This window comes from Phyllostomus discolor, chromosome 9, assembly GCF_004126475.2.
Source record: "Phyllostomus discolor isolate MPI-MPIP mPhyDis1 chromosome 9, mPhyDis1.pri.v3, whole genome shotgun sequence".
In the NCBI taxonomy this organism is placed as follows: domain Eukaryota; kingdom Metazoa; phylum Chordata; class Mammalia; order Chiroptera; family Phyllostomidae; genus Phyllostomus; species Phyllostomus discolor.
The window spans coordinates 64,843,614-64,862,824 of record NC_040911.2 but is presented as its reverse complement, the minus strand read 5'-3'; the positions used below and the strand labels follow the sequence as shown (position 1 = coordinate 64,862,824).

At 38.0% G+C, this 19,211-nt stretch overlaps 1 protein-coding gene across 1 annotated transcript in view; it reads left to right on the top strand.

Annotated features, from left to right (window-relative positions):
• CFAP61 (cilia and flagella associated protein 61) overlaps positions 1 to 19,011 on the top strand; it is a 382,310-nt gene extending 363,299 nt beyond the window's left edge. Inside the window, 3 exon segments of the mRNA XM_036009477.1 lie at positions 3,435 to 3,762; positions 5,775 to 5,866; positions 16,622 to 19,011. Coding sequence (XP_035865370.1) covers positions 3,435 to 3,762; positions 5,775 to 5,866; positions 16,622 to 16,681 — 480 coding nt within the window. The 3' untranslated portion in view covers positions 16,682 to 19,011.
• The last annotated feature ends 200 nt before the right edge of the window (positions 19,012 to 19,211 follow it).

The window sequence follows — 19,211 nt, the reverse complement described above, 5'->3', positions numbered from 1 at the left end:
ATTTTTTCAAGTAAGTTTTCAATTTCTTGCTCTTGTTCTTCTCCTCTTGGCACCCCTGTGATTAGAATGTGGAACATTTAAAGATGTCCTGAGGTTCCTAAGCCTCTCCTCATGGTTTTGAATTCTTGTTTTTCTTCACTCTGTTCTTGTTTAATGTTTCTTTACTTTCTTCTGTTCCAACCATTGATTTGAGTCCTGGTTTTCCTTTCCGTCACAGTTGGTTCCCTGTAGATTTTTCTTTATTTCACATAATTCAACCTTCATTGCTGCCTGGGTCTTTCTTATGCTGTTGAAGTACCAAGTGAGTTCCTGGGGCATCCTAATAACCAGTGTTTTGAACTGTGTATCTGAAAGGTTGGCTATCTTTTTGTTACTTTGTTGTATTTTTTCTGGAGCTTTGATCTGTTCTTTCATTTGGGCCATGTTTTTGTCTCAGCACACCCTTTACATAGTAAGGGAACCTTAGTTGTCCACCAGCACAGGGCAACCCACGTTGCTGTGTTGTGGTGCTGTACTTGGGGGGAGGGGTCCAAGAGGGAACAATGGTGCTTGCTCCCCTCTCTGCCAGCTTTCAATTACTTCCTTGGCTACCCACAATCAAATTAGGCCCTTCTGGTGCTGGTTCTTGGGTAGGTGGGTTTGTGTATGTTCTAGGACCCTGTGGGTCTCTCCCACAACCTCTCCTGTGAAGCTGGGAGTTTCTCCCTCTGCTGCTTCAACTTCCACAGGATTTTTCAGTCAGAGGTTTTGAGGCTTTATTTCTCCACACTGGAACCTTAGGTTGTGTGGTCTGTCTCGCTCCCCAGTTGTTCCTCCTAGTTTATTTGTGCATGAGTGTGGGACCACTTGGTCTTCCAGCCACTGCCTCGCCTAGTCTGCCAGCTGCCACCTTGACTGCCCTGGTCCTCTGGCTGCCACCTTGCCATGAGTCCTCTCTGCCCAGCTGCCGATCTCTGCCCCTCCTACTGATCTGGATGAATGTTGCTTCTTTAACTCCTGGTTGTTGGACTTCCATACAGTACAATTTTCTGTCAGCTCTGGTTGTTTTTATGTTTTTAAATTTGTTGTTCTTCTTTTGGTTGTGCAAGGAGGCATAGTGTGTCTACCTACACCTCCATCTTGGCCAGAAGCCCTTCCTCTATTTCATATTTTATCCAATATGTAATATTCAGTTGTCATTACAGAAACATATGAGTTGTGTGTGAAAAATCTGTAACTTAGAACACATATTCCCATGAACAGTGTTAGATTTGCTTTTCCATCTAGTCCACAAAATCCTATGAACCCCCAAATGCAGCCAAATTGTAAATGCCTACATCAAAACAGTATAAAACATACTATTGCAATACTAGTAATTTTTAAAACCTAGGAAAAGAAGAATTAGTAGACTTAATTTTCTACTTAACAAAAAGTAGGTTTAATTAGGAAAAGAACTGAATCAGTTGAAGAACTTTTGTGGTGACGGTGAAAGGACTTAGAGCATTTTCAAGGACTCAAGAGGTTGACGGTACTGTGTTTTATATATAAATTCAGTTCAAATCAAGTGGCTTTCTATATATCTTTATGAGTGGGAAATCCATTTTATATAAATGGGAGAATAGTGTAGGTGAGAAAGAGTGGAGTAAGGAGACAAAGAGTCAGAGTCAGAGTCAGAGAAAGATTTCAGAGAAATATATTTTTCTGTGGTCACTGAATAAAAGTTATAAAACAGGAAAAATTCAAGAGATTCAAAAGAAAGAAGCTGCCTGATAGGAGTAACTGCCTGATAGGGTTACATACCTGAGTGAAAAGACACAGAGAAAAGGATAAAGATTCTTTTGGGACCCTGAGGGAGAATAAAGGACATTGCTAAGATGAAGGATGTGAGTCTTTCACTGTTCAATAGAACTTTCTGTGATGATAGAAATGGTTTGTATCTGTGTTGTCCAATATGGCAGCAAGTAGACACCTATAGTTTTTGAACATTTGAGATAGGATACTACAATTAAGGGTCTGGTATTTTTATTTTGTTTAATTTTAATTAATTTAGATTTAAGTTTACAGTTATACACGACTAGTTGCTACCACAGGATCATTCAACATTCATGTACCATTCATAGATTTGGAGGAGGAATATGGAAGGTGGATACTTTGGGCCAAGAATGGCTAATTTTCATACAGAATGGGGCAAGTAAGGTGGGGCAAAGCAAGCATGTGAAGGAAGCAGGGAGGTGGCCATGAGTATGGTGAGGATCCATATTACATGTTTATTTTTAGTGTGCTTCAAATAGGGTGGTAAATTATAGTTAGGTAAAAATTAAATGATTAAATTTATCTCAACTGCTTCAACAACACCTGAAGACTCAAAAACAACTAACTTGGACTGTTTTAATGACTTTCAACACCAACATAGAAGATAATGTTCAGATGACCATAAAAAAGTATTGAAATTTGGGCAGAGAATGGAGGAGGCATACAGATCACTTCTTAGGAGCATGCAGAGGGCTTTGTGACCCTTCTACAGCACAGTGCTTGACATACAGTAGGTACCCCATAAATATTTATTCAATGACTGTGCCATACCAGGGCAGGAGGCAACAAGAAAGGAGACCAGACATGGTAGATGCTGAGGCTGATGGGGCTATCGTCTTCTCTGGAGCATCTTGCAGGGATGGGTTTTGGGGTTTAGAAGGCCAGGAATGGGGCAACTTGAAGACTCAAGATTAGATGAGGTGACTCTAAAGAGGAACCTAGAGAGACCTAAGTGTCTGACAAGAAAAGGAAGAAGAAGATGGAAGGAGGCTGAGACAGAGCTATTTAAAATATAGGAGAATGAGGGAAAATGGTATCTCTATGAATTGTAAAACTCCTTGTGGGGAAAAAATACTGACTTTTGTGGTAGCTATTCCATTATTTGGCATCCCTCTCTACACTGGATGTCTAGATTGATTGATAAAAACAAGAGTGCATGCCCTGGCCAGGTGGCTCAGTTAGTTGAAGTGTCTACACCAAAAGGTTGCAGGTTTGATCTCCAGTTGGGGCATATATAGGAGGTAACTAATCGATGTTTCTCACATCAATGTTTCTCTCCCTCTCTCTCTCTCTCTCTTCCTCTCTCTCATCCTTCCTCTCTCTCTAAAAATCAATGAACATATTCTCAGGTAAGGATTAAAAAAAAACATTAAAAAGTGGAAATAAGAGTGACATTGGATGATCTTAATTTGTTCTTCATGCCAAACAGGAGTGTCTGTCTGTCCATCTCTCTCTCCCTCTCTCTCTTTCTCTCTCTCTCTCTCACACACACACACACACATACACACCAATATGACAAACATTTAGTAGACTTAGATTTTTTTGTGTGTTCCACAAATAATAAAATCCCCTGTTGACTGTTCACACTCTTGGGAAAGTAAAAGAGTGATAACTAAGTAACAACATAATTGTTCACTTCGTAGATATTCTTCAGTTTCTGTGAGAAGAATGTAGATTATGAAACGTTTAAAGCACTGAATGATGCATGCCTTGTCTATGATGGTCGACTTGTGATTGATACAAACTTCCACACCAACGACATAGCCATCAGAGCTGCTGGCTCCCTCACCAAATTCTCCAATAGATATTATTCAAATGAGTGGACTCACAGCAGCTTCAGTTCCAAAGAAGTTGGCTTCCAGCTGGCAGCAGCTATGCTCAGTATCTTTGATCCAACCCTTGAACCTGTGACAGAACCACCAGCTGATCTCGACCAACTCATCCCCATGTACAAGGGAGCAAAGATCCAAGGTGTGGTAGTAGGCCACCTTCTTCCCCTCCCCTGATGAAGCCACCAGTTGGATTGGATCAGTGCTCAGGGAAGCCCTCTATCCTTCTCTTAGGCTTGGTGAGGAGTCTCCTCTGTCTCTTAGTGGGTATGCAGAGACAGGTGAGGGCCCTCCCATTTTTAAGTATTTATTATGGACCTGAAATCATTATTATATGGTCTTTTGCTTTTGAGCATTTCTTATGGACTATATAATAACTGTGGTCCCATTTTACATATAAGTTAAAAGACTGGAGTATGATCAAGTAACTTGCCCAGAGGTTACTCACAAACTGGTCACAATGGTATGATGCCGTGACACCTCACTAACTTTCATTCTCACTCTAAGTTCAGAGATAAACAGAGCCTTCCAAGCACCCAGGCTATAGCCTGCTATCTGAATGGATAAGCCAAACCATTTGCAGTGGTCAACAGTCCACATTCATCTGCTAAGCCTTGTTGATCTCTGAGAAGATCATTGTATAAGTAACACGGGATTTCTTTATGTTAGAAGTTGAGAGATATCTTTGAAAATACTGTCTTTTGAATGTGGTAGACCTACCAGAAAAAATGAATATATTTACAAAACTTTGTTCATTTCCAAAAGGTTGAAGGTCCACTACCCAAAGCCATCCATAGACCCCCTAAAGTGTCCACAGACCCTAAGACGGTAACTAGAACATCAAACTAAAGAGACAAAGCCCTACATCCCAGACCTCATTTTTTTCTACCTATCTACATGGCTTCAAGGAGTCCTGCTCTGCTTCTCATTCTCAATGAGACCTTCAGAAAGGTGAAGGCTGTGGGAAAAAGGAAGGGATGGGGTAGGTGCCAGAGACCAGAGTTAGGTGAGGCTCATACTTCTGGGGCAAACTAGAAATATTAAGAATTTGAAAACAGTATGGAGTTACCTTGAAAATTTCGAAACAGAAATGCCTTTTAACCCAGTGATCCCACTAGGAATATACCCTAGAATCCTGAAATAGCATTCATAAAGACTATATGCATTCCGTGGTTCATAGCAGCATTATTTACAATAGCCAAGATCTGAAAACAGCCCAAATGCCCATCAGTGGATTAGTGGATAAAAAAAACTGTTGCACATTTACACATGGAATACTATGTGGCCATAAAGAAATAAGGAATTCTTACCCTTTGAAACAACATGGATGGACCTGGATATTATAATGCTAAGTGAAATAAGCCAGTCAGAGAAAGAAATAGCATATGATTTCACTTATATGTGGAATCTGATGAACAAAGTAAACTGATGAACCAAATAGAATCAGAGGTATGGATACATGGAACAGACTAACAGGTCTCAGAGGGGAGAGGACTGACAGTGGCGCGCTAGATAAAAGAAAGTGAGATTAGACAAAGAACACTTATGTGTAGCCTATGAACACAGACAATAGTGTGGTGAAGGCCAGGAGAGAAGGGGTGGAGGCTGTGTGGAGGTGGGCAAAGAGGGGGTGGGGATAGAATGGGGAACATCTGTAATAGCATCAATAATGAAAAAAGAATGTGATAATGATAGTTTCCTAAAACAGTGAACAAGATATTTATTAATTTTCTTTATAAATTCACTGTTTAAATATGCGAGGGGGTGATGAGGGATGGAAAAACCATTGCAACAGTTAAAGATTCTAAAGATCTGGTTGTGGCTTTGACAGGTATAAAGGCAGAGTAACAGGAGTTATGAGAAATTACAGGATACACAGGATCAGCTTGGCACATCTCGGAGCACTGTTAGCAACATTACAGGGTGTAATGGCACATTCATATTGATTTGTGTAAGTAAAGCCCAACCAATCCCAGGGAGTTCCTTGCTAATAGCAGTGCTTTAGTGGGAAAGTTTGAGTAGCATACACCATTATACAACATCTCCATTTGTCTTGTCCTACAGATATAAGCTCACCAACATTATTAACATGTACCCCCCCACCCCCTTATAACAACTAAATTAAAATGTGGGAAATTTTGCCATTTCCTCTAGGAGGCATTCTTCCTGGGTCTTACCATTATCTGCATATTGCAAAACCTGCCATTCTAACTCCCTTGGAAGTACAAATGGCCCAGCCTGATTTTGTAAGTATTATTTCTTGAATTTCACTTTACTTTCCAATATGACACTTTGTTTACAGGGGGTTGGTGTAATGTATTGGTTTATGCATCAGAAAGCCACTGTGGTAGCCATCTCCTAAGATGGGCCCTCAGTGGACTCCTGCCTCTTGGTATTTATGCCCCTTTGTCCCATCACAGTGAATAGGGCTGATCTGGGTAGCTAACAGGATATTGTGGAAATGACAGTTTGAGTCTTCCAAGGCTAGGTTATGGAAGTATTACAGCTTCCCTACTTGCACCCTCCTGGATGACTTACTGCCCTGATTGTAAGGTCTGGTAGGCAACCTTGTAGTAGGAGTCCATGTGTTAAGCACTGCAGTGCAGGTCATTAGGCAGCTGCCTTGGGCCCCATTCAAGCCTTTAGATGATGCAGCCCCTGCCACCATCTTGACTACACAATGATGAGAGGCCATGAGCAAGAACACCCCAGCTAAGCTACCATTTTTTACCCTCAAGGACCAAGGTAATAAGAGTTTATGGTTTGTTTTGAGTCACTAATTGTTTTTTAATAGATTTTTAAAAAGAGAAGTTTTAGGTTCAAAGCAAAATTGAGAGGAAGGTACGGAGATTTTCTGTTTATCCCTGCCCCCATTCATGCAAACTCTCTTCATTATCAACATCCCCAATCAGAGTGACATTTGTTGAGACTGATGAACTTAAATTGACACATCATTATCAACCAAAGTCTACAGTTTACATTAGGGTTCACTGTTAGTGTTGTACATTCTAGAGGGTTGGACAAATGTATAATGACATGTGTCCATCATTATAGTATCATACAAAGTAGTTTCACTGCCCTAAGAATCCTCTGTGCTCCACCTATTCATCCCTCTCTCCCACTCAACCCCTGGCACCCACTAATCTTCGTACTGTCTTCATAGTTTTGCCTTGTCCAAAATGTTATATTCTTGGAATCATATAGTATGTAGCCTTTGCGAGGTTGGCTTTTTCACTTTGTAATATGCATTTGTGCTACTGGCTTGAGAACTCTTTTCCATTAGTATTCAATTGTCTGAATGTATCACAGTTTAACTTCTCCATTCACCTATTGAAGAACATTAAGCCACTAAGTGATACATCAATAGATAACTAAAATAACCACCTTTGTGGCAATATAGTAAGGAAATTACACAGGGTCTGGAATGTGTGTGCACACCTTGTTGTTCTCCTGACCCCCATGAATCACACCAGAAGGATCATCCAAAAGGTACAGAAGTGTGATAGGGGGATGTCACTGGGCTCAAGATAACCAGAAAGAGCACATGTGTTGGTCAGTTGGCAAGCTCCTCAAATAAAATTCTTTAATAAAAGGCCCCAAACTGGTATTTGTTGTCAACTGGGGGTTTCCTTTCTGATGTGTGATGTCTACTTTTTTGTCAGTGAGGTAGAAACTAGAGTTGACAACTTAACCTCCATTCCCATTTTCTTATCCTTAGTATTTTTGGTGTCAACGATATGACCAACCTAAACACATTTCCCAAATTTCCTTGAGACCAGGGCCATCCATATGGCAGGTTCTGATCAATGAGATATTAGTGGAAGCTGTTGGAAAATTCCTCAAAAGGCAGGTGGGCTCACATTATACAGACTATTGTCCTCTCACCCTTCTGCCTTCAGGAAATTAGAATCCCAGCTCTTCCATTTAATTTTCATGGACTTTGGACAAGTTATTCAACTTCTCCACATGTCTGTGATTATTAGGGATCATATATAGAGTCACATTGCCTTTTGGAAGCAAAATAGGTGACCAGTCAGTGGTGGATGTTGTTAATCATAGTTCCAGATAAATAATTAAATCTGTTTTTTCTATGGAAAGGGAAAATGCTCTGTGTTTAAAACTTATTTCCCTTGGGCCTCTCCCAAATTCTTTTGGGTGTACTTTGTATATGTGGTCTGATGAAAAATTTTCTTACAAATAAAGGATCATAGTGAATGATGTTCCAGTTTCTATTGCTATGTAACAAAACTTTGCTTCTTGAAGCAGCCATTTTATTCTGCTCAGATTCCCTGGGTCAAGAATTCAGACAGAGCACAGTGGGAAGGGCTTGTCACTCCTCCACAATGTCTGGAGCTTCAGCTCAGAAGACTAGAAGATTAGGGGTGACCCAGTGGTAGGTCCTCGGAGGGGTTACTCACCTGGGCTGGGATGATTCAAACACAGGGAGTGCTGACTGGAGTATGACACCTGGACTGTCCATGTGACCTGGGCTTCTGTAGAGCATGGCAGCCTCAAGTAGTCAGATTTCTCATGTGACAGACAGCTCAGGGCTCTGAGTACAAGTATCCCCACTAGCAAGTTGGTAGCTGCATCATTTTTTATGACCCAACCTTGAAAGTCACATAGCATATTTCTCTTACATCCTCAGTTGTTGCAGTCACAGCCCACCAGAACTTAAGGAGAGAGGACATAGCATTCACCTCTCAATGGGAAGTGTGTGGAGGTCATATTGTAGAAGAGTATGTGGGATAGGGGATATTGTTGTGGCCATCTTTGGAGAATATCTGCCACTGATAAGATGGGGCATTAGATGAACAGGATGAAGCCCAGATGATGTGTTCAGAAGCTGAGCACTTTGTTCATCGTAGATAAATATCTGGAGCCAAATATGTTCAAGGACTAGAAAATATTAGACTTTGTTTCAGACAGAACCAGATTCATCAAGGACACTAATTTCTTACATGCAGTGTAATTTATTTATGAACCACTGGCTGCCTCTGAATAGTCAGAGGAGGAGCCATAGGGATTTTTAAATAATGAGAATTTTAATAAGAATGCAACTTTAATAGATTCTTTGGCTGGTACTATGACAGTATTTGATAGGACCCCTGACTTTAATTACCTGTTTTTCCAGGTGGGCCTCCTTTTTAACTAGTACAGAAGATCTAAACAGATTTTGTTCTATTTTATTCTCCAAAATATAATTAAATAAATAAATGTAGATTCCATGACAGTCTTTTGGAGTTGGAATTAATTTTGTTAAGTAAAATTGTTGCCAAAATGGTCAGGCAGTCATCTAAATATAGCCAGTTGATTGAGAACAGAGCCTATTGAACAATATTTTAATAAGGAAACTAAATGACTATACTTACAATAAATGTAGTACACATTAGTCTTATCAGACTTTTATAGCACTCATGAATTAAAATATTTTTTATTTTAATCATTGAAATATTTAAGTAAGAAGTTACTTTAGTAATTCATGAGCTTCATGATAGGTAACCTGACAAAAGGAAGAAAGGGGCTTCTAAGTTATCTTCAAAATAAACTAATTTACAGATTCCAGTCCATATGCTTTGTTGGCTTATACACCACAGAGTAAAGAAATTTGTCACAACAAATTCTCCTTTGGATACCATTAAATTTGAAATTGTGTATTCATCCTAAGAGCTGGGAACTTAATTTCTTGCACACCAAGTCTGATTATATCCTGTGTTTCCATTTGGCATGAATTCCAGAGCCATTTTCCAACCTTCATTACAATTATAAAGGAACTTGAACAGGTAATTGTATCCAAAGAGAAAGAAACAAACAAAAAAAAACACACCAGAACCAGTTACTCCACTACCATCTTAAATTCACAATCCAAATTTCCTAAAATCCCACAGAATTGGAAAGTGTACAAAATCATCATTATAATCCCTAGAATCCCTCATGGGATAGCAGGGCCATAAGCTGCCTTGTTATTAGTGGAGTGATTTTCTGTGAGGAGAGGCAGAAGTGTTCTGGACTTCACTGGATTTTCCCAGTCTGTCAGAAACTGTATAGGAACAACCTAAGAAATTTAGATAGTCTGCCCAGCCCTACAAGGGTAATCCATGTCTGAGAAACCCATCTGTAGGTGAATTGTCTTTAATGTCGATGCAAAATATTTTGAAGTGTTCCAAATTCCCAGAGTGGCTCCCCCCCACCCCCAGTTATGTTAACAGAGTGCCAATCTCAATAAGTGACACAATTTCTTCTTTTGTTAATATTACCTATCATAGCACAAGTCATTTCTGTCTCTACAGTCTGGCTACTTTTTGCATTCTTTAAACCCCCATAGCTATGATGGGCCTAAAAAATAGAGGCAACCCAAAATTGTAATTCAATTTTAAATTAAAAAATAAGACCAAAAAACCTCCCAAACAAAACATCAAGGTAGGAAATCATTGAAAACAATGCTGACAACATGCCCCTTTTGAGACAGGCTGACATTGAAGAGCCTATATGCTTAGACTCCTTGCTGTTAGCCAGCAGCCTGCAAGGGCTCATCATGTAGCCTGAGTCTTGAGGTGCTCAGCTTTAGCCAAACGATCCCCCCTAAACATAGGGTCTTTGTTAGCAGAAGGTGGAGTATTAATGAAATACTTCCAAGTCAAAATTTTGTCAGCCACATGGACAGATCTCAAGGTTTGCACCTTTGATGCCTGGGTTCCCTTTCTTAATCATTCAGAATAAGGAAATTTTAAAGAGGAGGAAGGAGGATGAACGGATGAGACCTTGTGGAATGGCTGAGTCTGTTCTCCAGTGAACTCTGAAGAAACCTGGTGCTAAAACTATGGCAGAGCTGTTTGGCAGGACCCTCTGTCCTGGACCCCCAGACACCCTACCCACCAAGGTGAGGGAGTGGCCCCTCCTCAGACACTCATTTGACTTTTCCACTAAGGCATCCCTACTGCAAAGGGGCTTCCCAGCCTAAGGTGAGAAGGTGGATCAGGGACTAAGCCTAAAGCTGCTGGTGCCAAACTCAAATGGTCTTTAAAGTCTTGTATTTAATATTAAAAGGCACATGAAGAACACATTCTTCACTCTCATGTGTATGTGTGTTTAATTCAGAAATAGTGTTTGCTATGATGGGCCACTAAGTAAAGTTGATGCCAGTACTATTCTATGATGCCAAGCACCCCAATCCAATGTGTTCATTGCTTAGTCTGAAAAGCCAAGAATTCATGATTCACCTCCCTTCCTTCCTTTTTCTTCTGCTTTCTGTTTCACTTCTTTTTTTTTTCACTTTTTTTCACCAAAAGTCTAATTCCTTGCCCCAGCACAGCCAGAGTCTTTAAAAATAACTTATCATTTTGGAAGTGGTAGTCATTGTTTAAAAATTAGAAATGATATAGTTGTTCATAATATTTTCTTACAATTCTTTGTACTTCTTTGGTGTCAGGTGTTATTTATTCTCTTTCTGATTTTATTTATTTGGGTCCTTTCCCTTTTTTTCCTTGATGAGCCTGATTAAAGGCATGACCATCTGTTTTTCTTTTCAAAGAATCAGCTGTTGGATTCATTGATCTTTCGTATATTTTTTTAGACTATTTCTTTTATTTCTGCTCTGATCTTTTTTTATTTCCTTCCTTCTACTCACTGGGCTTTCTTTGTTGTACTTTTTTAAGTTCCTTTAAATGTTAAGTTAGATGTTTATTTGACCTTTCTCTCTCTCTCTCTCTTTTTTTTTTTGAGATAGGCCTGTAATGCTATGAATTTCCCCCTTAGGATGGCTTTCCCAGTGTTCCACAGATTTTGGATGCTTGTGTTCTCATTTTCATTTGTTTCAAGGTATCTTTTGACTTCTTTCTTCATCTTGTGTTGACCCATTCATTGTTTTATAATCTGTTATTTAGCTTCCATGTCTTTGCATGTTGTTCAGGGTTCTTGTGATTGATTGTCTAGGTTTCAATATCATTGTGGTCAGAAAAGATGCTGGATATGATTCACTTTTCTGAAATTTATTGAGACTTGTTTTGTGTCCTAACATGTGGTCTATCCTAGAAATGTTTCACATGCATTTGAAAAGTATGTATATTCTGCTGCTATGGGGTGAAATGCTCTGAAGATTAAATGAAGATTAAATTCATTTGATCTAGTGTGTCATTTAAGGCCACTGTCTACTTGTGGATTTTCTGTCTGGAGATCTATACATTGAAGTCAATGGGGTGCTGAAATCCCCTTCTATGGCTGTATTCTGTCCATCTCTCCCTTAATGTCCATCAAGATTTTCTTTACATATTCAGGGCTCCTATGTTGGGTACATAAATATTTACTAGGGTTATATCTTCTTGTTGGTTTGTATCATTATGTAGTATCCTTTGTCTCTTACTATACCTTGGTTTTCATGTCTTTGTGTTGGATATAAGTAATGCTACCCCAGCTTTTTTTTTCCTTTCCATCTGCATGAAATATCTTTTTTTCATTCCTTTACTTTTAGTCTGTATGTATCTTTTGATCTGAGATAGGTCTCTTGGAGGCAGCATATATATGGGGTCTTGTTTTCTTATCCATTCAGATACCCTGTGTCTTTTGGTTAGAACATGTAAGACATTTACATTTAAGCTGGTCATTGATAGATACGTATTTAATGCCAATATTTATAAGACTATTTTCTTCTTTTTTTCTTTCTCTTTTATTTTCTTCTTCTTCTTCTTAAAGAAAGCTCTTTAACATTTGTTGCAGTACTGGTTCGGTGTTACGAATTCCTTTAGCTTTTTCTTGTCTGGGAAGCTCCTTGTTTCTCAGTCAATTTAAATAACATTGTTGGGTAAAGTAAGTTGTTGGTTGTAGATCTTTGCTTTCATCCCTTGAATATTTCACGCCACTCAGTGCTGTCCTGAAATGTTTCTGTTGAGTAAGCAGATGACAGTTTTTATTGGTGCTCCCTCGTAGGGAACTACCTGCTTTCTCTTGTTTGGTTTGAGGATTCTCTCTTTGTCTTTAAGCATTGATTTAAATTAAATTAAGCCTTCAGTTTAATTATTAGTTGTCTCAATGTAGGCCTCTTTGGGTCCAATTTGCTTGGAACTCTGTGAGCTTCCTAGACTTTGTTGTGTCTTCTTCTTTCACCAGATTAGGGAAGTTTTTGATCATTATTTCTTCAAGTACATTCTCAATCCTTAATTGCTCTCTTTTCCTTCAGATATTCCATTTTGCAGATGTTGGTTATGCTTCAAAATGTTGTCCAAAATGTTTCTAAGCACTCCTCATTTTTAAAATTATTTTTTTCCTTTTTGCTACTCTACCTAGGTGTTTTTTTCTACCTTGTCTTCCAAATCACACTGATTCCGAGTCTTCTGCTCACCTAGCCTACTGTTTTATTCCTTCCAGTGTATTCCACCACGAACGACTAGAACTAAGAAATATAATCAGCAAAAGTTGCCAGGATACAAAATTAATATCAAGAAATCAGTTGCATTTTATATGCCAATAACAAACTAACAGAAACAGAAATTAAGAAAATAATCCATTCACAATTGCTACAAAAAGAAAAAAATACCTAGAATAAACCTAGTCAAGAATGTAAAAGACCTATACCTGGAAAATTATACAACCTAAAGAAAGAAATTGAAAGAAGATACAAATAAGTGGAAGCACATACCATGTTCATGGATAGGAAGAATTAATATCATAAAATGTCCATTCTACCCAAAGCAATCTATAGATTCAGTGAAATTCCTACCAAAATTCCAATGATGTATTTCATAGAACTAGAACAAATATTTCAAGCATTTGTATGGAACCACAAAGGCCCACATAAGCAACAGAAATCCTGAGAAAGAAGAAAAAATTTGGAGGAACAATTCTACCTAATATGAAACTATACTATTCATAGTAATCAAAACAGCAGAATAGAGAGCTCAGAAATAAGCCCACACCTTTATAGTTAAATAATATTGACAGAGGAAGCAAGCATATAAAATGGGTTAAAGACAGTCTATTCAGTAAGTGGTGTTGGGAAAATTGGACATATATGTGTGTGGAAAAATGAACTAGACCATCTTCTTATATCACACACAAGAATAAATTCAAATGGATCAAAGATTTAAATGTTATACCTGAAACTATAAAAGTCATAGAAGGAAAACATAGGAAGCAAAATCTTGGACATTGCTTGTAGCAATATTTTATCCAGGTAAGGGATACAAAAGAAAAGATCAATGAATTGGACTACATCAAACTAAAAATGGGTTTGCACAGCAAAGGAAATCATCACAAAATAAAAAAACAACCCACAGAATGGGAGGAATTATTCACCAATACTTCTGACAAGGGGTTAATATCCAAATTTATTAAGAACTTACGAAACTCAACACCAAAAAAAACCCCCCAAACAAACCAATTAAAAATGGGCAAAGGACCTGAATAGACACTTCTCCAAGGAGCACATACAGATGGCCAACAGACACATAAAAAGATGCTCTCATTAAAGATTTCTCATTAGAGAAATGCAAATTAAAATCACAATGAGATATCATCTCACTCCTGTCAGAATAGCTATCATCAATAAATCAACAAAACAACAAGCACCCTTGAGGATGTGGAGATAGGGGAACCCTTTGCACTGTTGGTGGGCATGCAGATTGGTGCAGCCACTGTGGAAAGAAGTATGGAGATATCTCAAAAAACTAAAATGGATCTGCCTTTTACCCAGCAATCCCACTTCTGGGGATATATCCAAAGAAACCCAAAACACTAATTCAAAAGAACATGAGCACCACTAATGTTCATTGTAGCAGTACTTACAATCACCAAGATACGGAAGCAGCCCAAGTGTCCATCAGTAAATGAGTAGATAAAACAACTCTGGGGACATTTACACAATGGAATCCTACTTGGCCAAAAGAAAGATGAAATTTTTACCTTTTGTGATGGTATGAATCGACCTGGAGAACATTATGCTAAATGAAATAAGCCAGTCAGAGAAAGACAAATACCATATCATTTCACTCATCTGTGGAATCGAAAGAACAAACTGAACTAACAAGGAAAATGGAAACAGACTCATAGATGGAGAGCAGGCTGACAGCTGGGGTGGGGGGAGCAAAAAGGGTTTGAGCAAAAAGGAAAAAAGGACTCATGTATATGAACAACAAAGGGGTGATTGCTGGGGGGAGGGGAGTATAGGGGACTAAATGGTAATGGAAAAAATACAATAAAGATTAAATAAACTAAAAAAGTTAGCAATGATAGGTAGTCAAAAGAACACAGAAAAGAAACAATGAAATGACACAATCTCCTAACCACAGAATACATTTATTAAAATGTTGATAAAAAAGGAATGATCTGTATATTTTAAAACTATTTTATAGTATAAAATATACTATGATCATATTTCTCTGTTATAAATATAGTTTACCAATAAATTCTAATATATGTCTTGTACTCTGTCACTAGGATACCATTGTTTTTGTTAGGTAATGCCTTACTAGATTCTTTTTCTGAATCCTTGGTATGAGGTAGATGTTCCTCTCTGTATCCATTCATCTTTATGAATGATGGACCAGTTTGCAATTCTCAACCACTTACTAAGCTGTACTTGTTCTCTCTCTCACCCCAAACACACAATTTCTCACACTAGTTGGGGCTTGGCCCAGGATTTACCTGATACCCCTCCTGTATACTTCACTTTGTGCCTTTATAATTGCCTGGACTCCTTCTCAGGGTTTCTGCCATATGATATCCAAACACCCACCAGTTGCTCAATTTACTTAAAAGTTAGTTAAACTGTGTGTTCTTGTTAGAAAAAATCCCCAGGGGATGTTGAGGACTAAGTAAATGTTTGGGATCAGTGTAGTCCAACTTGCCTTGGATTTATAAATGCCACCTTCAAGTTCAGAGCAAAAGCTTAAATCTATATGCAGCTCAGGAAGATTTATTGAGCGTTACCATGGTCTAAGCTCAGAGTCTAGGAGTAAATTAAAGGTTCAACCACCACCAACAAAACCTATTTGTCTGCTATAGGTTCCCAGTTTTGGTTTCCTGAGCCCATGGGGAGTGTTTTGGTAAGCTGGTAGCCATTAGGGGTTGAAATAGAAAAAGTGGTGATGTGACATGGAATAGAGATTGGCATCTTTCCTTGTCATCTGGGCTTATATGGTAGTTTTAGCTAGTTCTTCTAGGGGACACAAAGCTTGACGATTTACAAACTAAAAAGTAGCCTGCAGGTCCTGGCTAGGTAGCTTGTTGATTAGAGTATTGTCTCGATATGCCAAGGTTGCAGGCTTGATCTCTGGTCAGAGTATATACAGGGAAGCAAACCAATGAATGCAAAAATAAGTGGAACAACAAATCAACATTTCTCTCACTGTCTCTCTCTCAAAACCAACACAAGTAAAAAATAAGATGGAAATATATATATATATATATATTATATATATATATATATATATATATATATATTTGTCTGCAGAATGTGTAGTATGTTTCCCATAATCTTCAACTTTCTTCCTGGAAACAGATCTTACCAAACAGCTAAACCTCCCCAAAACTAGCTGCCAGAGAGTCACCTTTTATTTGTTTCCTTTATTTCAGTAAACTTTTAAAAAACTGAGATTCTTTCTATCATTCTTGACTGGGAGGTTTTTCTCAAAACAGTGCTGAGAAAAAGTAAGAAAATTAACAATCTTAGCACACCTCACAGAGCAGAGTAAACCCAGTCCCACATGTTAGCTCTGTGAGGTATTGAGTAATACAGAATTGGCTATAACCTAGCAACTAACTTTAAAACGTGAAACAATGCAATCACAGTTTAAAATATTCTTGAGGAACAATTAGTCATTAAGTCCAAGTATGTGGGTTTTGGACATAGCTATTTTCTGTTGATGTTTAGACCATATCTGTTATAGCTATTTGCAACAAGCGATAAGATAGATACAATTTGTCCCATTATATTTGGTAAGTAAATTTCTATGATAAAGCTCCAATATTCATAACTGTTTCTAATTTGTTTTTGATCTATTTCTCTCCAGGGTTCAGAAGTAGTAGAACAGGTAATCCGAAAATGGGAATTACTTCCGAATACATGTTAACAAGTAATAAAATGGTGGAAACCATCACGTGGCCTTTCTAAGGAGGCTTTTCCTACCTCTAACTACATTTGCTTGTTTGGCCAACACGAGCAAGTCCTCAACAACCTGTGTGCTCGGTATGAGGACAACATGATCACAGATCTCTACAGGTAAATTGGACCAAGTATTTCACTAAGGAAAAATACATAGTGTCTTATGAATAAAGGGTGTGGTTTCTGATGCACCAGATAACAAAACAGGAATCCATGGGAAAAGCTAGAGTTGGCAGAGTAACACAAAGTGTTATTTTGTTCTACTATAATAAAGAATATCTGACCATTAGCATCAACCAGAAGGTGGAGAGTCATGTGGGGAAATGCATGGACTCCAGATGTGCCTACACATGGCTCCCATGGTCACGCACAGGCCTTGCTCCCAGGTACAGCAGCACCAGCATTCACACCACAGGTGAGCCTGGATGAGATGGTTTTCAAGTTCCTTGACACAGGGCTGTTGAGAACAGTGGTCAGAAAAAAATATATCAATTTATTTTGCCTTCTTTGAGTCAGAAGTTTAGGAGGTAGTTAGGGAACAGGACACAGAAGCACTTGGTTTTGGTGGGAACTCCACAATCAGACTGTTCATGGCCCCAGCCTTCTTCCACATGGCTTGTGCTCAAGCAGGGAAGGGCAGCCATTTGTCCAAGATGTTAAGGGGATTCTGCACTGGCAAGTTGGTTTGACTGGGTGATGTAGTTCTTGGTCTTTCAACTTTAAAACACTGTTTTATCCTATAATTCTAGGAAGGCTAGAATTTTAGAGTAGAAAACTACTTCTAGATATAATCTGCTGCTTAGAAAGGTTAGGAGAATTTTCAGAGCTGGTACCAGATATAGATGCAGGATATAAGTTCTAAAATTCTAGGGTATTTAATATCCATTGGGGTGATTTCCAGGATCAGAATCAATCTTTCTTCCTTCTTATTTTTTTAATATTACAGAATACACTATATAAACAAAAAAGTATATAAAACATGTATGTATATTTTAAGGGATAATATTACTAAAAATCTATCTTCCTAGCAACTACCTTAAGAAAGAATTCCTTACTTTAGGACATTAGAAGCCCCTCTCTGGTTACAGCCCCCCACCCTGTCTCCTTGGAGGTAACCATTATCCTGTAGTGTGAGTTAATCATTCTCTTTCTTTCCTGTAAAGCAGGAATCAGCAAACTTTATCTATAATGGACCAGATAGTAAATATTTTCTGTTTTGCAGGCCATATGACTTCTGTCACAAGTACTCAAAGCTATCATTATAGTATGAAAGCAGCCATAGGCAATATTCAACTTTATTTACCAAAACAGGAACCAGGCCAACCCTTGATTTGGAAATGTGCCACATATATATTCCTAAAAATATATATCAATTTATTTTGCCTTCTTTGAGTTAATTCTGTGGCTTACTTGAGAAAGTCAACAGTGTTTATCACTATGTTTGTAAGGCCCATCATGGTAATGTTTGCAGCTGTAATTTATTTTCCCTGCTGTATAGTATTCCCTTATATAACTGTGTCACAGTTCAATCATCTATTTTCCTATTGATTGATAGCTAAATTGTCCCCAGTTTCATGCCATGCCATTACAAATACTGTTATTGGCACTGTGGACATACCTTATCTGCAAGAATTTCTCTCAGGTGTTCCAGGTGATGCTGAAATGTTCTCCAAAGTAGCTGTAACTATAAACTCAGCAGGACACAAGAGCACCTCCACAGCCCTGGCAAGCCTTAGTATGGGTAGACTTTAAAATTTGGCTGTTCTGGTGGGTTGAAAAGGTGTCTTCCTACAGTTTTCCCTTTTCTGATTAATGATGCAGTTTAATGCCTTTTCATTTGTTCATGGATCATTTGTGGTAGTTCCTATGAATGCCTGTTTATGACCTTTGTCCATGTTTCATCTGGGTTGTTGTCTTCTTGCTAATTCACAGGGGTTATTCATATATTCTGGATGCAAACTTGTGTTGGTTATGTATCCTTAATATATCATCTCCTGTTTTGAGTCTTTTCACTTACCTTATGGTGTCAATTAAAAGGTATTCTTAACTTTAATGTAAACTGTTTGTCTTCTTTGGGGTGTTCTAGATACTTTTGTCCCTTTGCTTTTCTAATAGGTTTAAGTAAATTTGTTAAGCTTTATGAAAGGAAATGTATTTGATAGAAAATGCATTAAATCTTATATTAATTGGGTGAGAATTGACATCTTTGTTATTAAGTCCAACATCATAGTGTAGTATAGATCTGGATTTATTTAGGTTTCCTTAACATCTTTCAATAAAGTTTTATCATTTTCTCCATAGATGGCTTGCATAATTTTTGTTTAATATAATCCAAAGTGTTTTATATTCATATTGTTGTAAATATAATTTCTTGTTGCTGTTGTATAGAAATGCACTAACTTTTTGTATGCTTTTATATTCTGCAAGTTTTCTAAACTTTCATTCATAAATAATTTACATGTAGATTCTTTTAATTTTCTGTACAGAAAAATTATATC